This window comes from Homarus americanus, unplaced genomic scaffold (genome assembly GCF_018991925.1).
Source record: "Homarus americanus isolate GMGI-L3 unplaced genomic scaffold, GMGI_Hamer_2.0 scaffold54095, whole genome shotgun sequence".
In the NCBI taxonomy this organism is placed as follows: Eukaryota; Metazoa; Arthropoda; class Malacostraca; order Decapoda; family Nephropidae; genus Homarus; species Homarus americanus.
This window is the reverse complement of record NW_024742051.1, coordinates 192,618-220,000: the sequence shown is the minus strand read 5'-3', so window position 1 is coordinate 220,000 and position 27,383 is coordinate 192,618. Positions and strand designations below refer to the sequence as shown.

Here is a 27,383-nt window from a genome sequence, read left to right as displayed (position 1 = left end):
GAACAGAACTCTTAAAAACTAGGGAATGCCGGTAGAACCTTCCTAATATTACAACCAGAACAATATTAAATAAATACCAGATAGTCCTTTAGGTCTACTTTACTTGCAGGTCCAGTAACATCAGGTTTAGTTACCTTTAGTTCCAGTTCACCTGAGGTCCAGCTCATTGCAGGTCCAGGTAAGTTCAGGTCTGGCTCAATTTAGTCTAATTCACATCAGGTCCAGCTCAATTCAGGTCCACTTAAGGCAGTGATGGAGAAAGAACCTAAAAATATAAGATAAAGTACTGCACTGTTACTATGTAAAAATTAAAACATGTACAAAGCAGCTTTCCTCAAAATTACTTAAATAAAAATTTATTTACCTGAAGTGAAACAAAGTAAAAAAAAATAGTACAGCAAGCCCTTCAAATTTGCAGACCTCAATTACTTGCGGATGATACCCTGGATGTACCCAAGCATGTCTAAGGGTAGTTTTAAACTTGCTGGCATTTTCGCAGCCTGGACAGGGAGCTTTTCCTTTACCTGTATTGTATACAGCTCCTCCCCTTCTTACGACAGGGTTAGTGACCAAAATCCAGGTCATAAGTCAAAATGGCCGTAAGTCGAAAATGCTTAAATAATACATAGAAAATCTAGAATGGGCATCTCTTTTTCTTCTCAGCACCACAAAACTCTCACTCTTAAACTTGCCAGCCATTTTAAAGTGAATTACAAACGAATATATATATATATATATATATATATATATATATATATATATATATATATATATATATATATATATATATATATATATATATATATATATATATATATATATATATATATATATATACAGTATAATTATGTGATGAAAGTGGTTAACAATTTAAAACAGTGGGTTCATCTTATTGCACCAAGGTTACATTCACACAAGTAAAATAGCCTATGGTGTTAGTAATTCCCTGATGTACTGTACAGTAAGTCATCACACTAACTTGGGACTCAATAACAAAGATTATTTACCATTGTTCAAGCTATGGTTACATATGTTTACTTATGTTTAAAGAGTTTTCTTGGCTGAAGGCATCAAAGTAAATTACATTGGTAAGTGACTGAAGAAAAACAATACAATACCATTGTTCATAAATCATTAAAATACATATACAGAAAAATCGCCCATCTTTTTCTCCAATTTCATTTCCATTTGTTTATGCTGGACTTCACAAAGTCCATTCCAGTTGATAGAGGAGGAGGGCTAAGATAAAAACAAAAAAATGCGGAGTCCCTGAACCTGGCTGATGCCAGGTCCGAGGGCCAGGGTACAAACTCACCGCGCTAGTGGAGTGTCACAGAAAACTGAAACATTTGGAAGGGGTAATTCGTATACTGTATGTTGTTTCAAATGAATTATGCCAGTGTCTGTGTATATAATACGTGTGTGTACTAATAGTATTAAGGGACAACTCAAGGTACCTATATGGGGGGGTGGGGGGGGGAGAGGCCCAATTGATACATACTACTGTACAATAGTGAGTAAGTGTGACCCTGTCTGAAGGTTATAGTATTACGTCTGTGTACCATTAGTAAACATAGCTACAGTACCTCAGGTATCAGATGAAAATATATGAGAACAATGATCTGGGTAAAGGATAAATGTGAAGTGTTGGGGTTGATCTATAAACTGTACCCTAAGGAAAATATCTTATGTACCTCGGTGTAAGCTTAATACACATCGCTACCCCATGTGACAAATAGCCACAAACAGTGCAAAGATTTGAGAATCTTATGAACGTGTTAAACAATTGCAAAGTGTTGGGGGGGATGGACCATACATACAGTATAAAGTGAAGTGGATATACCCAAGACAAGAACCAAGACCTTAGTTTGGTCTGGCGCCTAAATCGCCCGCTGCTACAGTTTCGAGGTAATGAGATAGCCAAAGTAATTTGCCTGAACCTGACAAGCCAGACACTTACTGTAGTACGTAATTTAGAATTAAGGTATGTTACTATTAGGCATAAAGTCACAATATATAAGAAAGTGTACGTGTGGGGGCCAGAATAAAGACACGGTAAAATTTAAGCACTGGCACCTGTAGGCCTAGTCAGTGTAAGACATTGCCCATCGTCTTCAGTGACATTTGGCAGGTCAGGTGTACATGCCTGTGAGAGGTGGTGACCATGGATGCAGACCAGTGAGGTCTCAGGAAATACTTGGCCCAGCAACCACTGATCTACTGAGGCGCCCACCTGGTGTTGTGGGTAATGCTTGTGGCAATATGAACCCAACAGTAAAACAAATAACTAGTCCACAGGTCAGTCATCAATATTAACTAATATAAACAAACACCAGTCCAATGGTCAATATCATTAACTCACACAGAAAACAACAACGAACGGTCATCAATAACCAATAATAGTAAATGTCAAACAATCAGGTCAGTCATCAATATTAACCAAACAGTAAAACAAATAACTCGTCCACGGGTCAGTCATCAATATTAACCCAACAGTAAAACAAATAACTCGTCCACGGGTCAGTCATCAATATTAACCCAACAGTAAAACAAATAACTAGTCCACGGGTCAGTCATCAATATTAACCACACAGTAAAACAAATAACTAGTCCACGGGTCAGTCATCAATATTAACCAAACAGTAAAACAAATAACTCGTCCACGCAATAAGTTATCATTAACCAAACATAAAATGTAAATAACTAGTCTTAACCCAACAGTAAAACAAATAACTAGTCCACGGGTCAGTCATCAATATTAACCAAACAGTAAAACAAATAACTCGTCCACGGGTCAGTCATCAATATTAACCCAACAGTAAAACAAATAACTCGTCCACGGGTCAGTCATCAATATTAACCCAACAGTAAAACAAATAACTAGTCCACGGGTCAGTCATCAATATTAACCACACAGTAAAACAAATAACTCGTCCACGGGTCAGTCATCAATATTAACCCAACAGTAAAACATATAACTAGTCCACGGGTCAGTCATCAATATTAACCAAACAGTAAAACAAATAACTAGTCCACGGGTCAGTCATCAATATTAACCCAACAGTAAAACAAATTACTAGTCCACAGGTCAGTCATCAATATTAACCCAACAGTAAAACAAATTACTAGTCCACAGGTCAGTCATCAATATTAACCCAACAGTAAAACAAATTACTTGTCCACAGGTCAGTCATCAATATTAACCCAGACTTTATATTATTTATTTAATCTCATATGTATGTAACTTATGTTTATCATTATATTTTGAGAACTCTGAATATTATTGAAATAATGAGTCACACTGACAATGAGCAGTAAAGGGTTAAATGTTACTTCACACAATTAAATAAACTCACAATGTTTTGAAGGCTCATGAGCGGACCTGTGCCATTACCATCATCTGAGGTAGAACCATTTTCACGAGAACATCCCATCAAGTCAATCTTCTGGCAACATGGGATGCTTCAGGTTCCTCAGACAGGTAATCAATTGAAAAAAAAATATATATGACAGCATACAGATAAATGCCTGTACTGTAAAGATACAGCCGACACTGTAAGTAAACAATGCTGTCAAACACTGAAGTGACAATTACCCCTCTAGTTGCTTTATTAAACTCCAGGATAAACTGTACTACAAAAATGAAAATCCCACAGAAAAATCCATGAAAATTGAGGAGATGGCAAATTTTGGAAGGATGTGCTGGTTAAAATTGAACTGGTAGGGACCATTACACCCCCTTTCTCGCCTATGACTTTCCTTATTCGCTCATGCTTGTTCACACACACGTAAATTAACTTCCCTACTTCTGTTATCTTAATTGTATTACTATCTCCTTTTAAAATATAGCCATTACAGGTTTAACTTCAAAGTACTGAAGGTATAACCAATTAAGCTACTCAGCCAGGTTCGCCATTGTTCCACTGACAAATTCCTACAATAATTCCCGGCAATGCAATCTTAAATTAATATGACCCACTCTACAAATAACCTTAAGAGTATCAATACATTTGCATAAGTACAAATTTAACCATTTGAATAAATGGGGAATAAAACTTACCGTAAATATGAAAAACGGAGGGAGGGAGTGTCAACAGCCGGCAGGGCTTCCATGACACACACACTGATCTTGAAAAAAGACTGGATCAAGCAAGCCATTGTTCTCGAGTGCGCAAATTTGCAGCCAACAAAATTTGGGCAGCGCCATATTGGATGGACCCAAAGCTTACCGCTGAATGTAACACAAATATGGCGAAGTGGGGAACTCAGTGCTGTGCTTTCGGGTGCAGCAAGGGAAGAAAATTAGGAAATGAAAGAGAAAACGTTCGAAGTGATAGTGAAGGGACTGAAGACGAAGAAACGAAGATGAAACATAAATTTCCAAGAACTTTTCATGGGTAAGTTATATTTTTATTGCTGCTACTAGCCTTAGGCCGATCCCTTGATGCCTAATGAAGAGGCAGCATTCGATGTTAGCTTCACGCCACTTTAACTCCGATAATGAATTTATACGAGGATAAAATATTTCTCAACATAATTAAGTCTAAGTTGATATTTAGCCTTTCGTTTCTTCCATACTTTTGCATAGATATAATCAGGTAACAGCAAATTTCGTTTCAAGCTAACAAAGCTTATGGAATGCTTTGTATTATCAATTAAATGAATAAATTTTTGACAAGCATAATTTCTCATCAACAGATTTCCATCTAATCCTGAGAAGAGAAGGCAATGGCTTGTTCAAATGCATCATGAGGACTGGTCACCTACATCCTAGTCTCAAATCACTCCTGTGTCTCCTCGAACAGTTATATGACTGCATCACCCTTTGGGGGTCCGGGTCACCTGTGGTCCGGGGTAGTGGGTTTGGTAAGGTGTAGGTTGGTTATATGGTATGAGTTAGCAAGCACAGAGTAGTGGGAATTCAGAACACACAATCAAGAGAACTATTATGAGGGGGGGGGGGGCTAATTTCAAAATGTAATAATAATAATAATACAGAAATACAAAAATGAAAAAAGATCAATAGTGAGAAACAATATATGTATGTTGTTGTCAAAGTAAGAGAAACAATTGAGACCCTGCAATTGTGTGTAAATGAGACAGAAAGATAAATCAGCAACCTGGGACTTGGTCACATATAGCAGCAGGGTCTACCATTAGACAACACATTATGCTTCCAATATCTTCCCAGGCGGTAGTACCTCCCTGTTTGGTAGCTGCCTACTACCTACTACCTGTTAATACTAAGTCAAATATATTGTCACCTCTAGTAGGCTCTGTAATTAGTTGTTTTAAAAAATTGTCCTGTACTACATGTAGGAAGTCTTCAGATTCATAGTCATCTATAATGTTGTCCCAGTCAATATTTCTAAAGTTTAAATCCCCCATAATGCATAGACTGAGCTGCTGCTTTCCCTAATAACACACATAGGACTGACTCACCAGTAACTATGAATATCCTTCTCTCACCACTGTCCCAATTATCACACAGAGCTCCTACGTTCTCCTTCATGGCAAAATAACACTTAGACATAATTATAATCCAAATGGCCTCGTAAGTTGATAAAAAATGAAGTCAAATGGCCCACCCAGGTCCTCCTAGCTGATGTGTTGTTGTGGTGGACGCAAGCTTGAAGTTGTTATGATTACCACGAACACTTTCTAAAATATTTTCTATAACTATTTATTTATATCATTTATCTATGTAATAAAACTCTAAAAGTAATATTTATCTATTTGAAAGTAAATAAATAGATATATAATCTCTAACTCGGTCATAATATATCTAATACCCTATATAACTTTCTTTACATACTGTACTTCATATAAGTTTTATCTACAAAAATAATAAATAAATAAATAATTTTCTGATATATTACTGCAATGTATTGTATTGTTTTATTTATTACCGGCTACAGTCTTGTTACCGAGGGTATAGTGCTGTTGCCAAGGTTATAGTGCTGCCAAAGTTATAGTGTTGCCAAGGTTATACTGTATTCTTATTGCCAGGGTTACAGTCTTGTTACCAATGCTATACTGTAGTCTTGTTACCAAAGTTATACTGTAGTCTTGTTACCAAGGCTATAATGTAGTCTTGTTACCAAGGCTATACTGTAGTCTTGTTACCAAAGCTACTGTCTTGTGGGCAATAAAAATAAAACCAATATAATATATATATTATGTCATTAACTGTATTTGAAGATAAAATAAAACAATATACAGTATCCTATAAAACTGTGAAATTTCTGTAAAGGTTTATAATAAAAAAATGCTGGTTTACAAGTCGTTATCCTCACTACTGTATTAAGACCCGGTAACAAAACTGAAGATGACTGCGGCGGTTTATGATGTACTGACGGGCGATGTGTCCTGCAGGAGGGACGCCAGGCTGGAGGCAGCGGCCAGGGACCCAACGCCCATACTGGAGGATGTGGACACTCCCGCAGACGTCTGGCTGCTACTCCCGATGGTGACGCTCGATCCTAGAGTGCCGAGCGTCCCCAGCGCAGAGGCCGCAGCCCCTAACACAGATCCCGTCGTTGCTCCGCTGCCTGACTGTGCTGTTGTGTTTCCTGGTATTGTTCCTGTGGCACTGTTGCTGCTGGTACTGTTGGTGGCACTGGTGGTGTTAGTGTTGGTGTTACTGGTGTTGCTGTTGACTGTAGTGTTGCTGGTAGTGCCAGTGGTGGTGCCACTGTTAGTGGTACTCCCAGATGTGTTCTGTAAATAGTTACATCACTATTATTTTCTGTAAGTAAACAAACATTTTACCAGAAAGTGTACTGCACTTATACAGACACAAGTATATGTGTCATGGTAGACAAACTCCATCAGTAGTTACCTCAATGGAATCCAAGTTGAGGTGTGTGATAAAACGAAGTCGTCTCTGTAGTGCCGGTCTGAGTCCACGGATGATGCCCTCAACATCGGTCTTGATGGAGTCACCAGTAAACATGTACTTGATGTGGTAGAGAACGTCACAGATGGGGTCCATGTACTTGAGCTCACTAACACTACGATCCACCTGTTGGTAACAACACAGCAGTATTGTAGAGACACAGTAACAGCAATGATGATTAACTTCATCATAACATTTCATAATGAAAGTCTATATTTTCAGCATTTTAAACCATATACTTTTGAATGCTAAAAGTATACAATTATTACAATGAAAACTATATACTTTATGTTATTGTCTTGGTGTCAGAAATTACATTCCTGGTGCAAAAAATGTGCTTTTTGGTACCAAGACTAAATCAAAAAGCACATTTCTGGCACCAAGACTACAGCCTTAGTGCCCAGAAAGCATTAAAAATCATACACTTATGTTTTTGAATACTAAAAGTACTGTACTGTTTAATATTTGTATGACTGAAAGGTAAAAGTGTGTCTTGTAGAGAGAGGCACAATAAACGCACCTTAAAGAGAGCTTCATAAAGCTCTATGGTGACGTCAAACACTTTACGAGCCAGTTCACTGTTGAAGCGCTGCAGGAACGGCCCCACCAGGTGACACAACACCACCAACTGTTCCTCGGTAGTCAGCATTGGTCGTACTCTGTCCCTCATGAACCTGTAGTGACATATTAATGGGATTTAAATCTATACCGAGTTAAATCTAAACATTTATGGCCATTATGGAATATTTCAAAGTAAGGTTTATGATTGAGGCCACTAATTAATCCCTTGTGTATGGGTCGCCTCAGAGCTGAATAAAATTGTCGGGCATTAACCAAATAAAATATTAAAAATGGCATCCTAGTAGTGAAGGTGTGAATAAATAGCACTGCTATTAATAATGAGTTTGCCTAGTACTATTTGTTACAGCCTGGAACTCACTGGGGGATGCGACCGACTTGTCCAAACGATGCATGGTGCCAAAAGGAGTGGGCAAGTGCCACAGTGAGGGCGGCACTCAGGTCACTACGGGACGACTGTAGCTGTTCCAAATTCAGCATCGTGAAGGGATCCATCGAGGTACTACTGGGGGAAGCTAGACATGGTTTCTGCACAGGAATAATCAACCAATAATTAGAAACATCTCTCCCATCCTTTCCCCCATTAAAGGAACTACAGTAATTACGAGAAATCCCAAAATACAAAATTAACTACAGCATACAATAGTTATAATACATTATATATAGAACTTAAAGTATGTTCATTGTTTATATGAGACAGATGGTAGTGAAGGAAATACAACTAGAAGATGGTATGTGATAATAAATTGTCCAGGATTATAAAGTGTGTTTTTTTATGATTATTTTGATCCCAAATTCACTCATGGTGCACAGATACTGAAGAAGTTTATCATACAGAGTTGAGTGACAGAGTATGTGAGTAAATGAGACAGTGAGTGAGATTGAGTGACCAAACGAGTGAGTGAGAAAATGAGTAAGTGAATGAGTGAGTGAGTGTGAGGGTGAAGAATTACGTGAGTGAGTAAACTATTAGGTGAGTGAGTGAGTAAGTGAGAAAATGAGTGAGTGAGTAATACCATAACTCACCTGGAGTAGTTCAATAATACGGTCGTGTACCACCAGCCAGTAAGGTTCAGGTAGACAGGTGAGGAGGAGACCGACAGCATTCACCCATTCCTCCACCTCACCATTGGGAATGTCACAGTACCTGGAAAAAGAGAATCGGGTAATGAAGATAAAAATAATTCTTTTGTCGGTAATAAATCAATATGAACAGAATACCAAATGGACAAGGAAAATTGAAGTGAAAATACTGATATGGTTCAGTTAGGTTACCCTTTGAGCAGCACATCCAAGAGTTTGTTGGCAACGATGGTGGGATTACTGGGAAGGGCCATTAGCTCCACACAGCTCACATGAAGGGCGTGAGCACCGCTGTTGGCGAACTCGTTGAACCGCCACTCCACTGCCGGGAACACTGGCTTACCTTGCATAGCTGTTGTCTGGAGTTAAGGAAGACTCACTATGATAGGTAAGGTTGTAAGTGTTGTTTGTAAGGTTGTAACTGTGTTGTTTGTAAGGTTGTCAATAAGTTACAAAAGGTTGTCAAAATAACCTACAAAATGGAGGTCACATATCTAATGGACTACTCTCTCCATATACTGTAGTCAGTTAATGGGAGTTTGACTATTGTGAAAATGAACGTAGGTCCCTTAAGCCTGACAGCTCATAAGAGGCGGGACAGATATCTCAGTGTATAGGGTGTCTTTCTCTCTCTCTCTCTCTCTCTCTCTCACACACACACACACACAGAAAAATTAACCTTCATTTATTTTTCTTTGTTAGGTTGAGAGAATCATAACAGATTAATGAACACGGTAGATAAATCAACCCAAGAGGAAAGAGTCGGTTTAATATTCACAAATGTAGACCCAGATGCCACACACCATTCAGCTGTAAAGGAATTTAATCAACACCCAGGGATAGGGATGGTTAGCTTAACATTATCTTAGGTTACCATTATCTTAGTTGAAGTTACCATTAGGGTGTTTAATCATCGGGTGAAATAATCTGGGGTGTCTAATCTTCCCCTAATCCTCACCAACCCTAATTAACTCCCCAAAATAAGCTTAAATAATCTGTAAATAAAAGGACACTGTTGACCAGACGTCTAACGAGCGCTGTGTAGTAAGACAACGCCGGGTTCCATGCGATGTCTTCCTGAGGCCGGGCTAGATACTGTCTATATGCCTCAGTCAGAGCCCAACCCTGGGGACGAATTTCTTGCTGTGACATGATAACGGCGACCACCAGACGGCGCTTGAGGTTGGGCCGTTCCCGTAGCTTGTTCTCGTAATAGTGGAATGTGTTGTATAGATATGTGATTGGCCGATCTGGAATGTAAACAAAAAATTAAATATGTAAGGAAAACATTCAAATAAACAGATCACTTGAAAATTTGTGCTGCCCCAGTTTATTTCACCTGATAATTTAATACCAAAATTCTACCCTAACCTAATGTAAACTATTCTAAATGCCCTAGATAGATTAATGTGTTTAATCACCAGGTAAAATAAACTAGGATGGTTAATCTTCCTGTGACATGTATAGAGTATAAACATTGAAGGATAAAATAAGGATAACTGAAGAAAATCCAGTAGGGTACAGAAGCCATAACTCACCGTGGAACTTGTATAATATCCCCAGTCTCTCTAGGATAGTCTCTAGGTTCTTGTGTACTTGGTGAAGCTCTAGGAACCTATGGATGATTATGTCCAACACCTGAGAAGAAATAGACACCAAATTTAGACAATGTTGACCCTGATCTCTGACCTTTGACCCAATTTTATCTAAGATTTTATATTCCTTTGAGTGTTGATGATTGATTGATTGTGGTAATTACATCCCTGACGACCCAACAGGTTTCACATCTAAACGACCCTCGATATAACGGACATTCCACCCAACATAGTCACTTAAATAGAAGTTTCACTGTACTATTAAAAACTATTAATATTTACCGTATAAAATAATCACTTACGGGCAAGAATCTCAAGCAGACGTTCGAGAAGTAAATTGGCAACGTCTGGTACTGTGCGGTGAGTGTTCCTTGCTCCGCCAGTATACTCTCGGGGGAAAACTTCTCGGGATATTTGCGGTGGAAGGCCATGTGTTTCTCGTACCTGGGGAAGTGTGAAATAACGTCAGGTCATGTTATGTTAGGTCATGTCAGGTCAGGTCATGTTCGGTAAGTTTTAGCACATCAATATGAATGTATTTTTATGTTGTGTATTCCCACCATATCCATCCTAACATCGTAGTTTAACCCTTAGAATTATCTGTTATAGGTTAAAGGGCTAAATAATTATCCTTGATGGGTTAAAGGGTTAAATAATCATCTTTAAAGGGCTAAATAAACATCCTTAAAGGGATAAAGGGTTAAATAATCACCCTCAAAGGGTTAAATAATCATCCTTGAAAGGTTAAATACTTATTATTAAAGGGTTAAATAATCATCCTTGAAAGGTTAAATACTTATCATTAAAGGGTTAAATAATCATCCTTAAAGGGTAAAATGGTTAAATAATCATTCTTACAGGACTACAGGGTTCATAAACTCAACGCTACACATTACCAGTTATTCTGCCGCCAGTGGTCGGGGGAGTTCTCCTTGACGAACTCCTGCACGCGGTTCCTCAGCTCGGGAGGCTTGAGGAGTAGCAGCTGTATGATGAAGAAACAAACGTGGGCCTCGCTACCCTCCTGTGTCCTGAGGGCCTGGTGTGGGGGAGGGGGAAGAGGGGTGGGGGGGAAAGAGGGTGGGAGGGGAGGGGAGAGGAGGGAGTGGGGAAGAGGGGTGGGAGGGGGAGTAGGGGAAGAGGGTGGGGAGGGGAAGAGGGGGGTGGGAGGGGGAGAGAGGAGGGGAAGGGGTGGGGAGGGGAAAAGGGGGGGTGGGAGACGGAAAAGGGTGGGAGGGGGAAGACAGGGTGGGAGGGGATAGTAGAGTTTAAATATAGTAAAAGATTATAGTTTGTATAGTTTGTTTCATTTTCAGACTATAACCAAACTAAACCTAACCTAACCAAATCTAATGTAATATAACCTCACCTAACTTACCCTAACCTAACCTCAGAAGACAAGAGTTAGATACAAACACCTCGACACAACAGACAGAGAGGTAAACAAACTCACCAGGCACAACATGAGGCGATCTATGGGCACTATGTTGTACACCCAGATGATGGCGTTCATAGTCTCGACGTACTTGGTCACGTGTTGGCCCCCGGCGCTGTTCGAAAACTCCAACACCAGGAAGTCACAGAGAGTGCGGACGTGGGCGGCGAGTTGACGGGGCCCCACTCGTTCCAGCACCCTGAGATTGTATGGTAATTAACGCAAGGAGTGGATGAGGAGTAACTGGTATTTATAGGAAACTCTGTGATGATAGTAAATAATGCTGTGTTATTCTACTATACTGTATAAATGGAACCATACAGGGTAGGCTTAGGGGTTAGTGAGGGTTGAGAAATATGAGAATTTATTCATTGATTTAAAAAATATTATTCCCTAATGATAATGAGAGTGGGTCCCACAGGCAGGACTACCCATTAGGGACAGTGTGAATAGCTACAGTACACAAGGAGGCAGCATGGCCGGTACTGCTCTTGATTGTATTCATTTCCCTGATACAAGACTTGATAAACTTACTTGTAGGCGATGGGTGGTACTCGATCAGTGTCCAGCACCATCTTGAACAGGAGACAGAGGAAGAGGGGGGAGGTGTTGTGTTGGAGGGAGAAGTGGGTGATGATGTCGTTCTCATTGTTCATCGACTTCCACTTCCTGTACTCCTCCTCGACCGCTTTCTGTTGACGAAACGGGACGATTTACTCTGTTAATCCACGTCTGAAAGGTTTCTCGTCGTGTCCAAAGTAGCCAGCCCCTAATGAGTAAGTCAATAATGCCTTGAACTGATCTAGATACCAACAAAAATGACCTTTCAGAATATATAAATAACCTAATATTACCTTGGGGGGTCAGGTTATGTTGGGTCAGGCCAGGTTATGCTTGGTTAGGTCATGTTATGTCAGATTGTGTAGGTCAGATCAGGTTACGTTAGGTTAGAGTAGATTAGAAGAGGTTAGATCATGTTGTTATGTTAAATAAGGATAGGTCAGGTCATGTTATGTTAAGCTATGTATGCTACTGGTTATGTTAGGTTAGCTTAGCATTAGGTCAGTTAATCTTAAGATGAAATAAGCTGGAAGGGCTAATTGAGAGCTACTTGACCAATATACAATACAGTAGTGGATAAGGAAACACTCACAACCACCATACAGTACCTTGAGTGTGTGCATGTTCTCCCGAGGTGCAGGACACTGGTGGTAAAAGTCCGAGATGACGGTCGGGAAGCACTGGAGCGTGTGATTGGCCCACGTGTGAGGGGTCTGAGTCATGATGGTCTTCAGGACATCGACGCACCAACGAGCCGAGTCTCCTGAGCTGTCACAACCTACAGTGTGAGATGTTTGGATGAGCCTCTTGTGTATGGGGTCCCCTCTGAGCTGAATAAAATTGTCTGGTAGTGGCCAAATAGAATATTAAAAGTGGAGTCCCTGTAGTGAAGGAGTTAATAATTAAAAATCTGGGATCACCTGATGATTAACGTCCTAATGCTACCTTGAGGGGTTAGGTTAGGGTTAAAATGTTAATACTGTGGTGACAAATCTTCAGGTGATCCAAATCTTGAAAAAATTACCTACAAGTAAACCTCTATTTACAATGTCCCAACCTATGATAATCCACGTTAATGATGCTGATAAATATTTGTCACCCCAACAACTCACCAAGTTGGTATATGGAAAGCATATGAGTCGCGATCTACCCGAAAGCCACCTCGTGACCATCTGGTGAACTAGTCCGGCCGTTGTTTCTTTTTGGTTACATGTGTGTAATAATGAAGCTCAATGTTGATCAAATATCATCAGTGTTGTACCTTACAGTGAGAGGACATCACTAAAGTTCACCTTGTACTGTACTCTTTGTTATTGACTGTGAGTTCTTTCTCTCTGATCCTTCACCCCAACATAAATATTTTTACTACTTAGTTTTTGTCTTCATTCAAGAGTCTTCAGGTCATGACACCCACTAATCCTCTACTACAGCTTCATCACAACATTTCTTACATTTGTTTTTAATAAAATAATTGAGCCCCATCACTAGTATTGTGTTTTTTGTGTAGTGAGCAGTGTAACTCTGAAAATGTCTGGCAACCATTTTACTCACCATCCTTAAGGCTACACCTCCAGTCCTCACTATTGAGACTCGCCCAAAGTCTGTGTGGGAGTCAGGGTGATGTGTCCACTCTACCTTAAGCGTCCCTTTTAGCCTTGAAGGGGACGTGTGATGAGGACAAGACTTCTTAATGCTGTGGTGAGTGAGAGTGTTGTAGGGTGTCTGATGGCCAGGAACTTATCCCAATGAATCCCATGTTATAATGAACCTGATTTACGATATTTTGATTTGCGATTGTGTTTCCAGGAACCTAACCCCATCACATAGAGAGGCTTACCTGTATTGCAAAACTGTCCATGTCAGGTTAGGTCAGGTCAGGTTAGGTCAGGTCAGCAGCAACCCCTCAATCCTATCCCATTATCATGACCCAAGTTGAATCAAACCCGTTTACATTCTCACCCGTTACGTGTATTGTCCGAGCCATAGTCAAGACCAGCACCCGGTTGAGCTCTTCGGAGTCGCTACTGATGAGGTTGGGTTTGGTGTCTGAACAAAACGTGAATCGGGTCAAACTGGGCATCACCTCTGCGTTGCCCAGACCCGTGATGAGTCGTAGGGCCACACTCTCCATACTAAGCAAAAAGATAACAGGTTGATTGATTTATCTAACACAATGAGTATATACAGATGTGGATTACCAAGAGACTTTACACACAGGATAAAGGGAAGTGCTAACTACGGTAATGCTTTCTCCGTGGATAACCTGATTTAAGAGCTAGTTCGTCATATACAGACAAATACAGATATATTTAATTAAAGGAATGGCATTTGAAGTATAATTTAACAAATATTTCATCTTGTATGTTAGAGACAGATACTGTACTGACTGATTTAAATAAAGGAAGGTAATTTAAAGTCTAACTCAACAACTATTAATCAGGCAGGTTAACGACAGATACCGAAAGGACTAAATAAAAAATAATTTATACCCCCAATACAAAAAACTAGTCCATCTTCCTTACCATAGGTGGAGCTGAGTCATTTGGGTCATGGTACTGAGGGGGACGGCAGCCATGTGGTGGATGGTGGAGAGGAGTTGGATGCGGTACTGTGGGGGAGAGTGGTGGATGCGGTGGATGAACATCTCCAGGAGGGCGTGCAGGATGCTCCATACGTGGCTCTTGAACACTACTGGCAGGTGGTTCACTGTGGAGGTGGAACAGGATCATGTAACCCAAGTAAATTTTGACTATTTGTATATCTGGGAGAGTCAGTGCAACTAATTCAGGTTTAGAAGAGTCAATATGCAACTAATTCAGGTTTAGAAGAGTCAATATGCAACTAATTTAGGTTTAGAAGTCAATATGTAACTAATTCAGGTTTAGAAGAGTCAATATGCAACTAATTCAACTTTAGAAGAGTAAATATGTAACTAATTCAGGTTTAGAAGAGTCAATATGCAATTAATTCAGGTTTAGAATAGTCAATATGCAACTTATTCATCTTTAGAAGCTTCAATATGCAACTAATTCAGCTTTAGAATAGTCAATATGTAACTAATTCAACTATGCACTGTACTATCAACAAATTATGAATATTCAGTGTATAACCAATCCAATTATCTTATCACCATATCTAGGATAGTGAAGGCTGCAACTAATCCCACTTTTTCTATCATTAATCTACTAAGGATTTCTCAGATGATGTATTAACAAGCTCTAATAATTCTAACGTTAGTGTATCTTGATTTAATCTTTCCTGTGCCGGCGTTGATTCCGGCTGGCCAATGGTGTGCTGGAGTAATGAAACACACCCGCCCCGACCACTCACCTATGAACGTCTTGATGCCGATGCTCTCGATCTCCGTGTAGACCAGAAGCCTCGCGTACGTCTCGATGAGTGCCGGAGCCAGTGCCACCGCTGACTTGTGCTGAGCTTGTTTTTGTATGTGCTGTAAAAAAAAGAAAAGCATGTTTGGTTAGATTTGGTTAGGTTACGTTGGGTTAGGTTAGCTGTTTGGACTATCAGCAAAAGAGCCATAATATATATATTAATTAAACCTAAACTACTGCTTTATTAGTATTATATGACTTGTGTTCTTATATAACATGTGAGAGGTCATCATTATTAAGGTCAAATAAACACACTAGAATTAATTACAGTTGTTTGTATCTAACCTAACCCAACCTGACCTAACCTGACCTAATCTAACCCAACCTGACCTAGTCTAGCCTAACCTACCCAAACCTGACCTAACTTAACCTAACCCAATCTCTAAAACAAAGTATACAGTAAAAACCTCCATTTAATGAACTATATAGAGATGAAAGTCCATTATATCGAGGGTCCGTTAGATATAAAACCCCATTTAAGGGATTATGTGGAGAGAAAAGTCCGCTATATGGAGGTTTCACTGTATAAACAACTTTCTCAACCCAACACCTCACCAACACAATACTGTACAACACAACACCAATACAACACCTCAAGAACACAACACAACACCAATACAACACCTCAAGAACACAACACAACACCCACCTGCCCGATGTTATGGACGAGACTCATTTTAACGTGGACGGTGAGGGAGTCGAGCAGCGTTATGGAGAGGGGGGAGGTGCTGCCCATGGCCACACAGTTTATACCGGGCATGGGTACAGTCGACTTCTGGTTACCCTGGATACTGTCCGATAGTGTCAGAACGGGTCTCTGGAAATACTCCTGTGGGGAGGGAGAGAAGACAAGAAGGAAGAGTGAGAGAGGGAAGGGGAGAGAGGGAAGGAGAGAGAGGGAGAGAGAAAAAGTACATTAGTTATAAATATCATGAGATCGACAGCCATATTTATAGCAGTTAAGAGTGACTGACGATGACTCAGACAACCTAATCCTGGGACGTTGGTTTAAAGTGATACTGTACTCAGATATATGTACAGGGTGTGTCACAAGGCAGGCACACGTATACAGTACAGGGTGTCTCATAGGCCACAACAGAAGACAGCAACCGGGCAACATATCAATGAACAAAAGGAAATCTACGACACTTCAATTTCCCAACAACCGAGAAGGCTTCATTCGTACCTGATTGGTGGAGTAAGCATTGACGAGCAGGGCAATTCTGTAGTCGGCCGGGTTGCCAGCTGTAATGAGTGGCAGTTGTGGGTTGTGGGCCAGACTCTGCAAGAACCTATGAGGGAAAATGGTCAGGTTAGGGTTGGGTTAGATTAGGTTGGGTTAGATTATTTAATATATGCATCACTAGAGAGGGAGTGGTGGGTGTGTTGGGTGAAGAGAGGGTGTGTGTGGGTGTGTTGGGGGAGGGAGGATGTGTGTGGGTGGTTTAGTGAGTGTGTTGGGTGGATGGAAGTTAAGTTATTATACTCAAAGGGTTAAATCACTGTACTCAAGGTGTACAGTAGAGTAGTGTAGAGTCGAGTAAAGCAGTGTAGAGTACAGCAGAGTACAATACATACTCATGGTGATTCTTGAACACAGTAGGCAAGGAGCGAGGGGTCTTGATGTTATCTGCCTGAGCCTTCTTCAATATATGCATCAGTATACACATGGCTGACATCTGCATGGCACATCTCGGGTCGGTATAATCGGGCACCGGCAGCGGCTCTTTCTCCGGGTACAAGACCTCTATAATCACACACAATAAAAAAATAAAATATTACTTTATGTTATGATTGACTTTCATCAGATCTTATGTTGGTTGTGATAAAAGTTTTCACATAATCGTCATGAAATTATAGATATAGAGGCATCAGTTCATTAAGTTTCTATATAATCTTCATGTAATTATAGCGGCATCAGTTCTCACCAATAAGCCTGAGCACCGGCAGGAAGTCAGAGAACTGGTTCTTCTGTATACTGCCGGAGAGGAACTGAAGCAGGACCCACATGAGGTGGTCACGCCCTTGGTGGCTGCCCTTGGCCTTGAGCTGAATAAAGAAAATAAAAACAAATATAATTACAAATGGATATATAATTATTCATTAACATACATTTAATTCATTTTTTATACCAGCATAATGAATAATCCTTCACTTGATAACATGACTCAGTGATATCATTACCATCTTGTTTAATCTCAAAGCCACAATGGGAAGAAGGTTTAAGATGGATTAGGATAATGTGTGTTGATCCGAGAGCTTACGATTCCTTTTTGCTGTAGGTATAAAACATAAACCTCCTCCCACCGCTTTAAGACCCATGAGCCTTTACATGCGACACACCTCTAACATCCGACACAGAGTAACTTCAGAACCCACGAGCCTTTAAATACCTTGTCATGTAACCTCAGAACAAGCGAGGGGAAGGAGATAAGTTGAATGAGGACGAAGTAAATGAGGAGAGAGGAGAGATGAGCGCAGGTACAGGGGCTGTGGTCTCCGGACGTCGGGGTCGAGTTATTACCGCCGGAGCCATTGGAGGACGACACACCGCTGGAGGCATCGACCCGACTGCAGTCCTCCAAGGCTGAGACCATTAACTCCACCAGCTGTTCCTCGAGGGCGATGCACCGCTGTTTTTGCTGGAGGGAGAGTGTTGGTACGGTCAGTTGTTTATACAGTCGAGTGGTGGTCATTCTATTCACTGCTGCTACAGTTAATATAGTTATACAGTCAACAGTTTCAACAGTTAACAGTTAATACAGTCAACGGTTAATATAGTCATACAGTCAACTGGGGTTAAGGACGAGTGTTGGTATGGTTAGTTGTTTATAGTCTAGTGGTAATCATCTGTTCACTGCCATTACAGTTAATATAGTTATACAGTCAACAGTTAATACATTTATAGAGTCAACAGTAAATACAGCCATACAGTCAACAGTTAATACAGTTATACAGTCAATGTGATGGAGGAGTGGACAATCCTATGCTGCTCAGTACTATACAAAAGACAATTAACTCAGCCATACAGTATGTTTTCTTTAATATCTATCACGGTGCAGTATACAAAGGGCAACAGGACATCACACCAGCCATATCATACTTTTGTCTATGTCTATCATGATACAGTACACAAAAAAGACATCAAATCAGCCATATCTCACCTTCTTGGGTATGTCTATCACGGTACAGACCATCTCTCGGGGGTACGGCTGCCTCATAATATACCGCAGGAGGCTAGGTTGAGGCTCCAGAAGCTCAGGGCTGTATGGTAGAGCTCCCTTCAGTTGGAACTTGAGGGAGACTGAGTCGAGCTTCCAGGAGTTGATGGAAGGACTGTTGTGACCTGAGGAATAAATGAGGGACAATGCTTTTAAAGAGAGTAGGTTAGGTTTGGTTAGGTTAGGTTTGGTTAGGTTTGGTTGGTTAGGTTTGGTTAGGTTTGGTTAGGTTTGGTTAGGTTTGGTTAGGTTAGGTTTGGTTAGGTCAGGTTATGTAGGGTAGGTTATAGTAGGTAGGGTAGGTTAGGTTACGTAGGTAAGACAATATAGGCTAACAAAATGTCAAAGGTGGAAATATTCTACTAAACATAATCTATGGGCTTTCCCTCTGAGCTGAATAAAATCGTTCAATGTCTCCCAAATAAAACAACATCAAAAGTGGTGTCCCTATAGTAAAGCTGTGGTGGAAACGATAGGTAACACGCAGCTGACCTGTATGTTCCACAATGGGTCGGAGTTTTGTACGGGCCATGATCGACAGCATCTGGGCAGCTCTTCGAAACTTGTCCACAAAGTCAGTCAAGAGTGATGCCAGTTTCTGCAATTGGGAAACAGGTGATGAGTGAATGGCTATTAAACCCTTTTATGATAATTCTTTTAGAGGTGATTGAGAAGAGATGCACTAACATCACATAAAGATTAACCACCCCAGTTTATTTCACCTGACGGTTCCTAACCTAACCCCCTCAGGTAGGAATTGGTCGTTAATCTTCAGGTGAAATAATCTGGAGGGGGGTACAAATCCTCAGGTATTCTTAAGCCCTTACTCTCTCTCCTCACATCACCTAAACACTGTGATTCATGTCGTCTATCGTATTGGTCGGTTTATATAGGTCGTAAATGACCCCCAAGTGACCTGTCTGTACTGAAAGGATGTATATTGTATGTGGAGAGACAGTGCTGAGATGATTTATATGTATATTCTGTATATACATGGATATACATCAACTTTGCTTCTATAAACTTATGTATATATATATATATTTGACGCACACACCAGATATTTACATTTTAACACACGCACACCAGATATCTATACATACACATATATCACACATCTACACACACACACACACACAAACCAGACATTTACACAGACAGACACACACACATACAAACCAGACATTTGCAGACAGACAGACAGACAGACAGACACACACACATCAAATCAAAACAAACCAGGAACACCACACCACATACCCAGTGAGGCCAATGCTTGTAGTCGGGGTAAAGCTTCAGTAACTCATTAACAATAAAATAACCCGGCAGGAGGGAGGCATTACGGTCAAAGATGAGACTCATGACTTCGTACAGGGCGTCGACCAAGTGGAGCTGTGACCGCCGCAGGTTGCTGGGTAGTTGTCGGGCCCGGTCGAGACACATCTTGAACATAACATTACTGTGCTATAAAATTTCTTTAGGGGGTAATAGTGACCTTGGCTAACATTTACGAGTAACCTAAACTAGACTAAGCTCGACAAATATTTATAACTAATCTAAATTAATCTTGGGAAATGTTTATAACTAACCTAAACTAAACTAACCTTGGTAAACATTTATAACTAAACTAATCTAACCTAACCTAACCTAACCAAACCAGTGAGTAAAAGAGGGATTGTTCTTACTTTACTCTACAAACCTAAGCTAGCACAAGCGGCGCAAGACCCAAGAAATCCCAAGAACCACTCCTCTATGAAATCCCAAGAACCACTCCTCTATGAAATCCCAAGAACCACTCCTCTATGAAATCCCAAGAACCACTCCTCTAAATCCCAAGAACCACTCCTCTAAAATCCCAAGAACCGCTCCTCTATGAAATCCCAAGAACCACTCCTCTATGAAATCCCAAGAACCACTCCTCTATGAAATCCCAAGAACCACTGCCCTATCCCACACCTACAGGACTCCATCACTCACCACCAAATTGAAGGAATTATGACAAATCATACCTTCATTATCTCACGGACGCCCTTGTAGTCGACGCCAGTTATTACTTTCTTAATGATGGCGAACGACGTCACCCAAAAGATCTCGTTGTCGGGAACCAGCATCTCGTCTGTCAGGAGGCGGAGGCAAATCACTCTGAAACGTGTATAGTACAGGTTAAGTTAGGTTAGGTTAAAGTTAAGTTAGTTTAGGGATTTAACTTCATACTGTGCGACTTACTTGGGAGAGATGGTGTTGGTGGTTAGGTTAAAGTTAAGTTAGGTTAAAGTTAGGTGAGATAAAAGTTAAGTTAGGTTAGGTTAAAGATAGATAAGGTTAAAGTTAAGTTAGGTTAAAGATAGGTTTAGTTAAAGTTAAGTTAGGTTAAGGATTTAACTTCATACTGTGCGACTTACTTGGGGGACACAGTGTTGGTGGTTGCCAGGTGTGTGAGGGTCGAGGCTATGAACTTGGCGCGGTAGGAGTTATTCTCAGACCTTAACATCACCACCATCGTCGTAATACCGGCCTCGTGGACCCGCGTCATCGCCTCTGGTCCCGACGACCTGAAAATGAAGCCATAAATAAACTGTACATTTCGTCGAATATCCCAGGAGAGGTTGTTTATTTCTACGAACCTCTACCCGTTCAGGAATTAGGGTAGTGTTATTGTAAGCTAAGGCAGTTTACTCTCGAAGTACAGTTTATTTCACCTGAGGATTAAACACCTCAATGGTAACCTAACCTGATCCTCCCATTTTGTGTAATGGTGTTTGATCATCAGGTGAAATATACCCTGGGGGGAGGAGAGGGTGGGAGGAGGGGTAGGAGATGGAGAGGGGAGGGGGAGGAGGGGTAGGAGATGGGGAGGGTGGGAGGAGGGGTAGGAGATGTGGAGGGGAGGGTGGGAGGAGGGGTGATGAGAGGGTAGGGGAAGAGGAGGATGGTGGTTTATAATATTTATGAGGTCACTCGGAGACACTCACATACACTGACCAGACACTCGGAGACACTCACATACACTGACCAGACACTCGGAGACACTCACATACACTGACCAGACACTCGGAGACACTCAGAGACACGGGCAAAAACTTGCAGATATCTCCAAAACAACAAAACACATCAATAATCTGACAGGAATTAAACCTCAAACACGACATACTTGGCCGTCTCCGTGGCCTTCGGTGTCGCCCCGGGCTGGCCATCCTGCCCGGCCGGTGTGGAGGACGATGCATCAAGGGAAGCCTCATTGAAGATCTTCTGGAGCTCCGCACAGACAGAGGTAAGGGGTGGGTACTCCTTCTCCGATTTCGGCAGCACCAGCAAATTCACGAGAGCCTCCCGAAGAGCATCTCCCTTCTGAAATGACAAAATACAGAACCTGGTAACACACAGACACCTCAGGATTACATTATTTCCGTGATTCTTTTAGCCATGTAACACTAATCTCTATGTATGCACTATCTCCAGCCCAGGATTACATTATTTCCATGATTCTTTTCGTCCTGATTACATTTCCTCCATCTGTTTTGGGTGTGTCATTAATTATCTTCTAAAGCAAATTATTTTTATAACTGCTGCAGAGAATTAACATGTAAAACCTCCATCTAATGAACAATATAGAGATGAAAATCCATTATATCAAGGGTCCATTAGATATGAAACCTCCATCTAGCAGAACATATGGGGAGAGAAGTCATTTACATAAAGGTTACACAGAACATAATTCACCTTGGTAATACTCTACAACACCGACTCATGATAACTAACAACTTTATAAAAAAAATTGAGACAAGAAAAATTTATTCAAAACTTCTAGAAAATTCCCCCTAAAAAAAAATGAAGGAATTTAAACTTTGTATTTCCATAGATTCTGTTCAGAGTAAATAAAGTCCGTGGGCTAACCTAACCAGACCTACCTAACGAAACTAAACCTACCTAACCTAACCTACCTAACCTAACCTAACCAAACCTTACCAAACTTTATATACACATCACTGTAGAGTACCGTCTATGTACTTATGAACCAATATAAACATGGATGATGATTTTACCGAAGAAATAAAAATACCAGTAATTTCGACCAATTATTTTTTTTATAACAACCAATAACAACTACCATTAATAACCACCATCAACCAGTAACAATAACCACCAACCAGCACCACCAACACCCACCACTGTACCTACCTACCGGCAACTACCTACCAACGTCAGTCCCATCAAGTAATAGATAATAAAACAAATAAATACAACAAAAACTAAATAAAATCATCAACTAAACAACTAAATCAACAATAACACACAAATGAATAATAAAAGACTACAAAAATTAACAAAAACCCAAATTAACAGGAACCAACACACCATATTTAACACCTAATTACCACTAAGCTAGGTATAATTAATCCCTATAATCCATTTTAATTATCTCACCAATATGTCCAGGAGACGTTCGTTTATCCTGTTCTCCGTCACAGTCGAGGGATCCTCCATAACAATCATTTAAGCGGTGGTAAGTGGTCATGTTCCAACCACTACAACACCATTACTCTTCTACTGTTTACACCTGTGACGTCACACTCTTTTAACCAAGACGTCTTACTTTATAATGTTTAAAATATTACCACGAACTTTTCTTAATTATGTTCATATATGTACACGAATTTTTTATATTTATTAGTTTTTTAGTTACAAATCGGTTTTAATCTATCTTAAATTATTATATATATCATTTATTAAAGGTTTTGGGTTTTATTAATTTAAATTTATCTATTTTTTTTGTATTGAATTTGGGTGATATTTTGATTAGTCTTCATTGTGTTCATATACTACCACGAACATATCATATATAATATATATATATATATATATATATATATATATATATATATATATATATATATATATATATATATATATATATATATATATATATATATATATAATGGTTTTCAAGATATAAATAATTTGTTATCTATCTTGTTCTATATAAAATTGTATAAAAATCATAATGTTAAGTTTTACTCGGTTAAAGTCGAAGTTATCTGCTGTTAGCAAAAATATAAATAATTGTTAACATAATATTCATGGCTTGGCGTCGCGTCATTGCTAGTACACAATACACTCAATAGATGGCGGTGACTCATATACCTACATATACAGTACATTTCTCCTTTAAGTAATTTCTGTACATAATTCTGTGTTAACTACTGTATACTTTTAGAATAACGGCACATTCATTATTAATATTTTCACGTTCCTCACTGAAGTCGAAGATGCTCGTAACTTTAATCCACGTACACTCAGTATACGTGGACACTACCGAGGGAAGACCCCACAAGCAGCTGTCATAGTTAAATGGAAGGGGAGGGAGTACTCAACCACTGTTGAGGCCCACCCAGTCCTCCCCACCCCCCCACAACCCCCCTCCGGTAACACGACACACATCATATCCCTCTTACACGAATTACCAACTGTATTGAAAGACTCTTAATACACTCTGTACCGCCATCTCCAACCTACACAGACTAACCCTGCCTCCAGCTGCTACCCAGTCACCCCCATCTTGCTCACAGCCTACTCCACCGCCGCCTGGCATCACTGCCGGCGTCCACGCTACCGAGCCTGTCCCGGTGTGCCCGGCTGCCCCCGTCCACCCACCGCACGCCGCGCCTGCCCATGGACCCGAGGACACCACCCCCGGTTCCCCGTCCCCCACCGGCACCTGGGGCCCATCCACTCCAGTTTTCCACATCAATTGAACACCATGAGGCCATGGTAGTGACCTACGCATCTACGCCAAGAAGAACGTCCCCTACCAGCCTCTCGACGTCCCCTTGAAGCCGACACTACCGACGTACACGCCATCACAATCACTCTAAAGGTATTCCTTCAATATTGTCAATGCCTATGGCCTGGCACTTGACATTATTAGGGACCTGCCACGCTTTGCCATAAACAGATTAATTGTACTGGGAATTTTCCCCCCCACACACTCATCATTCTGTCACCTTGTGTAACTTGCTGACAAAACCCATGACCCTTCAGGTTTTTAGGCCCTTAATGCATGAGTCATAAAGGCAAGCATGAACTCCGCATGCGTCCCAGATGGGTGCTGTAAACGCTTCTGCGCTTCACTTTGCACAGGAAGTAACGGGGTGCCCAATAAACTAACCTTCTTGGGGGCAATCTAAAAAAAAATCTAAAAAATCTTGTCCATATATCCTCCTGCTGACAGTGCTGACCTTGTGTGTCATAGTCTTGCTGACATTATACACGTTATGATTATGCTGACACAGACTAATCATGTGTCAGCTTAACATAATAACATTTAAGATTTTTTTAGGGGACATAATTAAATATATATATAAATGTAATTATATTTATTCGTCATAGTATAAAAATATAGAAAATATTTGGTAATAAATGTAAAAAAAACTGATAGTTTTTATAGGTGATGATGACATGTTGAGACGTGTGGTGAAGGATCAGCTGATGGATGTAAACAAAGACTGTACACACCCGCTGCTACAACACAACGGGTGACAAGTGACTGAGATCAAGTATTTCTTCTCCAAGGATGTGTAAGGTTCACTCCAGCTTGACGTGGGACCTGACTAAGGTGAGGAGGGAGGTGGCAGCCTTCCTAAGGGCTCTGGTAAGGGCTCGGGTAACAGCCCTCGTCGTCCACCACAGCAGCAGCACCAATACAGCAGCCGCCACCGCCAAGACAGCGGCCACGTCCAGTAAGAAGTACTGGTGTAGCGGCATGTTGGCGGCAGGTGAGCGCAGGTGAGGGGCGCCGCCGTGACGCAACACGTGTTCCGTCCAGTACACAGCTCGCTGGAGGGGAGGAGTCTCTTGGTCTCGTAGTAGTGTTGATGTTTGCTTCACTCGTCCTCGGTATTGGTCGTCCTCGACAACAGCTGTGATGGCCTCGTACAAATTGTCTTCTGTGAGAGTCTCCAGTGTCAGTTGACGACCCAGGCCGAGTGTCACTGCCTGGCGCACGTTGAGGTGCTGGTCACTCATGAGGGGCAGACCAACTATCGGCACGTTGTGGTACACAGCTTCCTGCAGTGACAGCAGTCCTCCGTGAGTGACGAAGGCGCGCACGCGCTCGTGACCCAGCACGTCCTGTTGGGGGAGCCAGGCGCTAGTGATGACGTTGGGTGGCAGGTCGGGGATGGCGGCGCCCTCCCACTTCCATAAGACACGGTATGGCAGACGAGCAAAAGCTGCCAGCACAGACTGTCTGAGCCAGAGCGGCAGTTGTTGACTGCGGATGGTGGAGCCCAGACTGAACACCACCACAGGTACTGTCGACGAGTCGAGGAAGTGACGCAGCTGAGCGTCTTGTAGTGGCCGAGCGGGCCGACAGTGCATGGCACCGACCTCCACCACGTTGGGCATGAGCGGCCGAGGGTGGCCGAGGGAGTAGTGAGAGTTGACCAAGACCAAGGACACGTTCTTCTCCACCTCCGTCAGGGACACCGTCGGGTCCCCCAGGAACCTCTGTACTACACCTTCCACTCTCTTCATCACCAGCTGACTGCGTAGATAGGGACTGATGATTCTGAGGAGGGAGAACAGCAGGTGTGAGACAGGTGTGTTGTGTGTTATATATATATATATAAGACAGGTGTATGTGATACAGGCGTGTTATACAGGTGTGCAGTAAGTGTTAACTCACCTAACAAGGGTGTTGACGGTTCTCTCCCAAAGGTTCATGTTAGCACCATAACTGAGGTACTGGTTGGGCACGTAGGCTGGGTTCTCGGGATTGGCCAACAGGTCGGCCGTCCACGGTGTTAGACCTGAGGTGGTGATGTAGATGAAGGGGACCTTAAACTTGTGTACGAGTGCCAGTCCACACTCGTTCATGAAGGCTGGCAGGATCACCACGTCTGGCTTGGTGTGCCAGGCACTACGGACACCTGGATCACGCAGGAAGGCGTCACAGTACTCCGGCAGGTTACGGATAACCTTCTTCATCACCTCAGAGTTGATGTTCTTCCCGCCGCTGGCTTCCCGCATCTTGAACACGTCGAAGCTTCCCGTCACTTTACGGATGGTCTCCCAGGCCTCGCTGGCTACCAGGTCGGTGTAGTGGTGACTGGCGGGTCCTGCGTGTAGTGACGCTATCGTTACCTGGTGACCTACGACCCAGCGACTCTGCCAGCGGCGTCTAAGTTCTTGTGTGATGGTGAACCAAGAGGCAGCACCATCAGCACCCTCGACCCTTCACTCAGGACCACCAGCAGCGTCAGCCACACCACCAGGAGCTTCATCATGGCCGCCTCACCAGTCATCAATACGTCCTCACTTGACCACGTAGCGAAGGATAAATAAGTCCTTTCTCTGAGAGGTGCGTCCCGGAGGAAGGATGGTAATGTTTTGTTTGGTTGGTGAGGCCGCCACCCTCTTATCTCTCTTCTATACCCGAGGGAGGTTAGCCAAGAGGCGCTATTGGTCAGTTTCTCTGTGACGTCACAATCTCACACGGCCATCTCACAAAAGTCACCACCTCACACGACCCCCTTATTGAACGCCACTACCTCACACGACCCCCTCACAGATGCCACTACCTCACACGACCCCCTCACAGATGCCACTACACCTCACGAC

At 41.6% G+C, this 27,383-nt stretch overlaps 2 protein-coding genes and 1 long non-coding RNA gene across 3 annotated transcripts in view; all 3 read right to left on the bottom strand.

Annotated features, from left to right (window-relative positions):
* LOC121876468 overlaps nucleotides 1-4,995 on the bottom strand; it is a 6,379-nt gene extending 1,384 nt beyond the window's left edge. Inside the window, exons 1-2 of the long non-coding RNA XR_006090768.1 lie at nucleotides 3,357-4,995; nucleotides 135-265 (exon numbers count right to left, since the gene is read on the bottom strand). This is a non-coding gene — a long non-coding RNA (uncharacterized LOC121876468). The remainder of the gene's footprint in view (nucleotides 1-134; nucleotides 266-3,356) is intronic.
* Nucleotides 4,996-6,168: 1,173 nt separating this feature from the next.
* Nucleotides 6,169-23,323, bottom strand: LOC121876467 (mediator of RNA polymerase II transcription subunit 23-like). The gene is made up of 28 exons (XM_042381569.1): nucleotides 23,190-23,323; nucleotides 21,916-22,112; nucleotides 21,167-21,316; nucleotides 20,774-20,906; nucleotides 20,025-20,207; nucleotides 19,257-19,362; nucleotides 18,708-18,889; nucleotides 17,937-18,185; nucleotides 17,472-17,592; nucleotides 17,122-17,290; nucleotides 16,730-16,835; nucleotides 16,193-16,372; nucleotides 15,482-15,602; nucleotides 14,674-14,857; nucleotides 14,111-14,283; nucleotides 12,760-12,929; nucleotides 12,125-12,282; nucleotides 11,609-11,789; nucleotides 11,052-11,194; nucleotides 10,458-10,599; nucleotides 10,099-10,198; nucleotides 9,574-9,810; nucleotides 8,753-8,912; nucleotides 8,504-8,624; nucleotides 7,839-8,005; nucleotides 7,419-7,572; nucleotides 6,842-7,024; nucleotides 6,169-6,720 (listed from the first exon to the last, which is right to left on the bottom strand). The coding sequence occupies exons 1-28, from the start codon at nucleotides 23,256-23,258 to the stop codon at nucleotides 6,343-6,345; spliced, it is 4,617 nt and encodes a 1,538-aa protein (XP_042237503.1). The 5' UTR covers nucleotides 23,259-23,323; the 3' UTR covers nucleotides 6,169-6,342.
* Nucleotides 23,324-25,123: 1,800 nt separating this feature from the next.
* On the bottom strand, nucleotides 25,124-26,907 carry LOC121876466 (UDP-glycosyltransferase UGT5-like). The gene is made up of 2 exons (XM_042381568.1): nucleotides 26,449-26,907; nucleotides 25,124-26,331 (listed from the first exon to the last, which is right to left on the bottom strand). Exons 1-2 carry the CDS (start codon nucleotides 26,790-26,792, stop codon nucleotides 25,347-25,349), a joined length of 1,329 nt encoding a protein of 442 aa, XP_042237502.1. The 5' UTR covers nucleotides 26,793-26,907; the 3' UTR covers nucleotides 25,124-25,346.
* Nucleotides 26,908-27,383: the final 476 nt, after the last annotated feature.

Bases quoted from the DNA above. Each gene is read 5' to 3' on its own strand.
- LOC121876467 (XM_042381569.1), bottom strand. From the start codon at position 23,258: ATGATTGTTATGGAGGATCCCTCGACTGTGACGGAGAACAGGATAAAC. The intron at 12,283-12,759 runs GTACTGTATGGT...TTTCGTCAACAG, and splicing joins AGAACATGCACACACTCAAG to AAAGCGGTCGAGGAGGAGTA. The intron at 6,721-6,841 runs GTAACTACTGAT...AACTATTTACAG, and splicing joins TCAACTTGGATTCCATTGAG to AACACATCTGGGAGTACCAC.
- LOC121876466 (XM_042381568.1), bottom strand. From the start codon at position 26,792: ATGCGGGAAGCCAGCGGCGGGAAGAACATCAACTCTGAGGTGATGAAG. The intron at 26,332-26,448 runs GTGAGTTAACAC...CTCCCTCCTCAG, and splicing joins ACCGTCAACACCCTTGTTAG to AATCATCAGTCCCTATCTAC.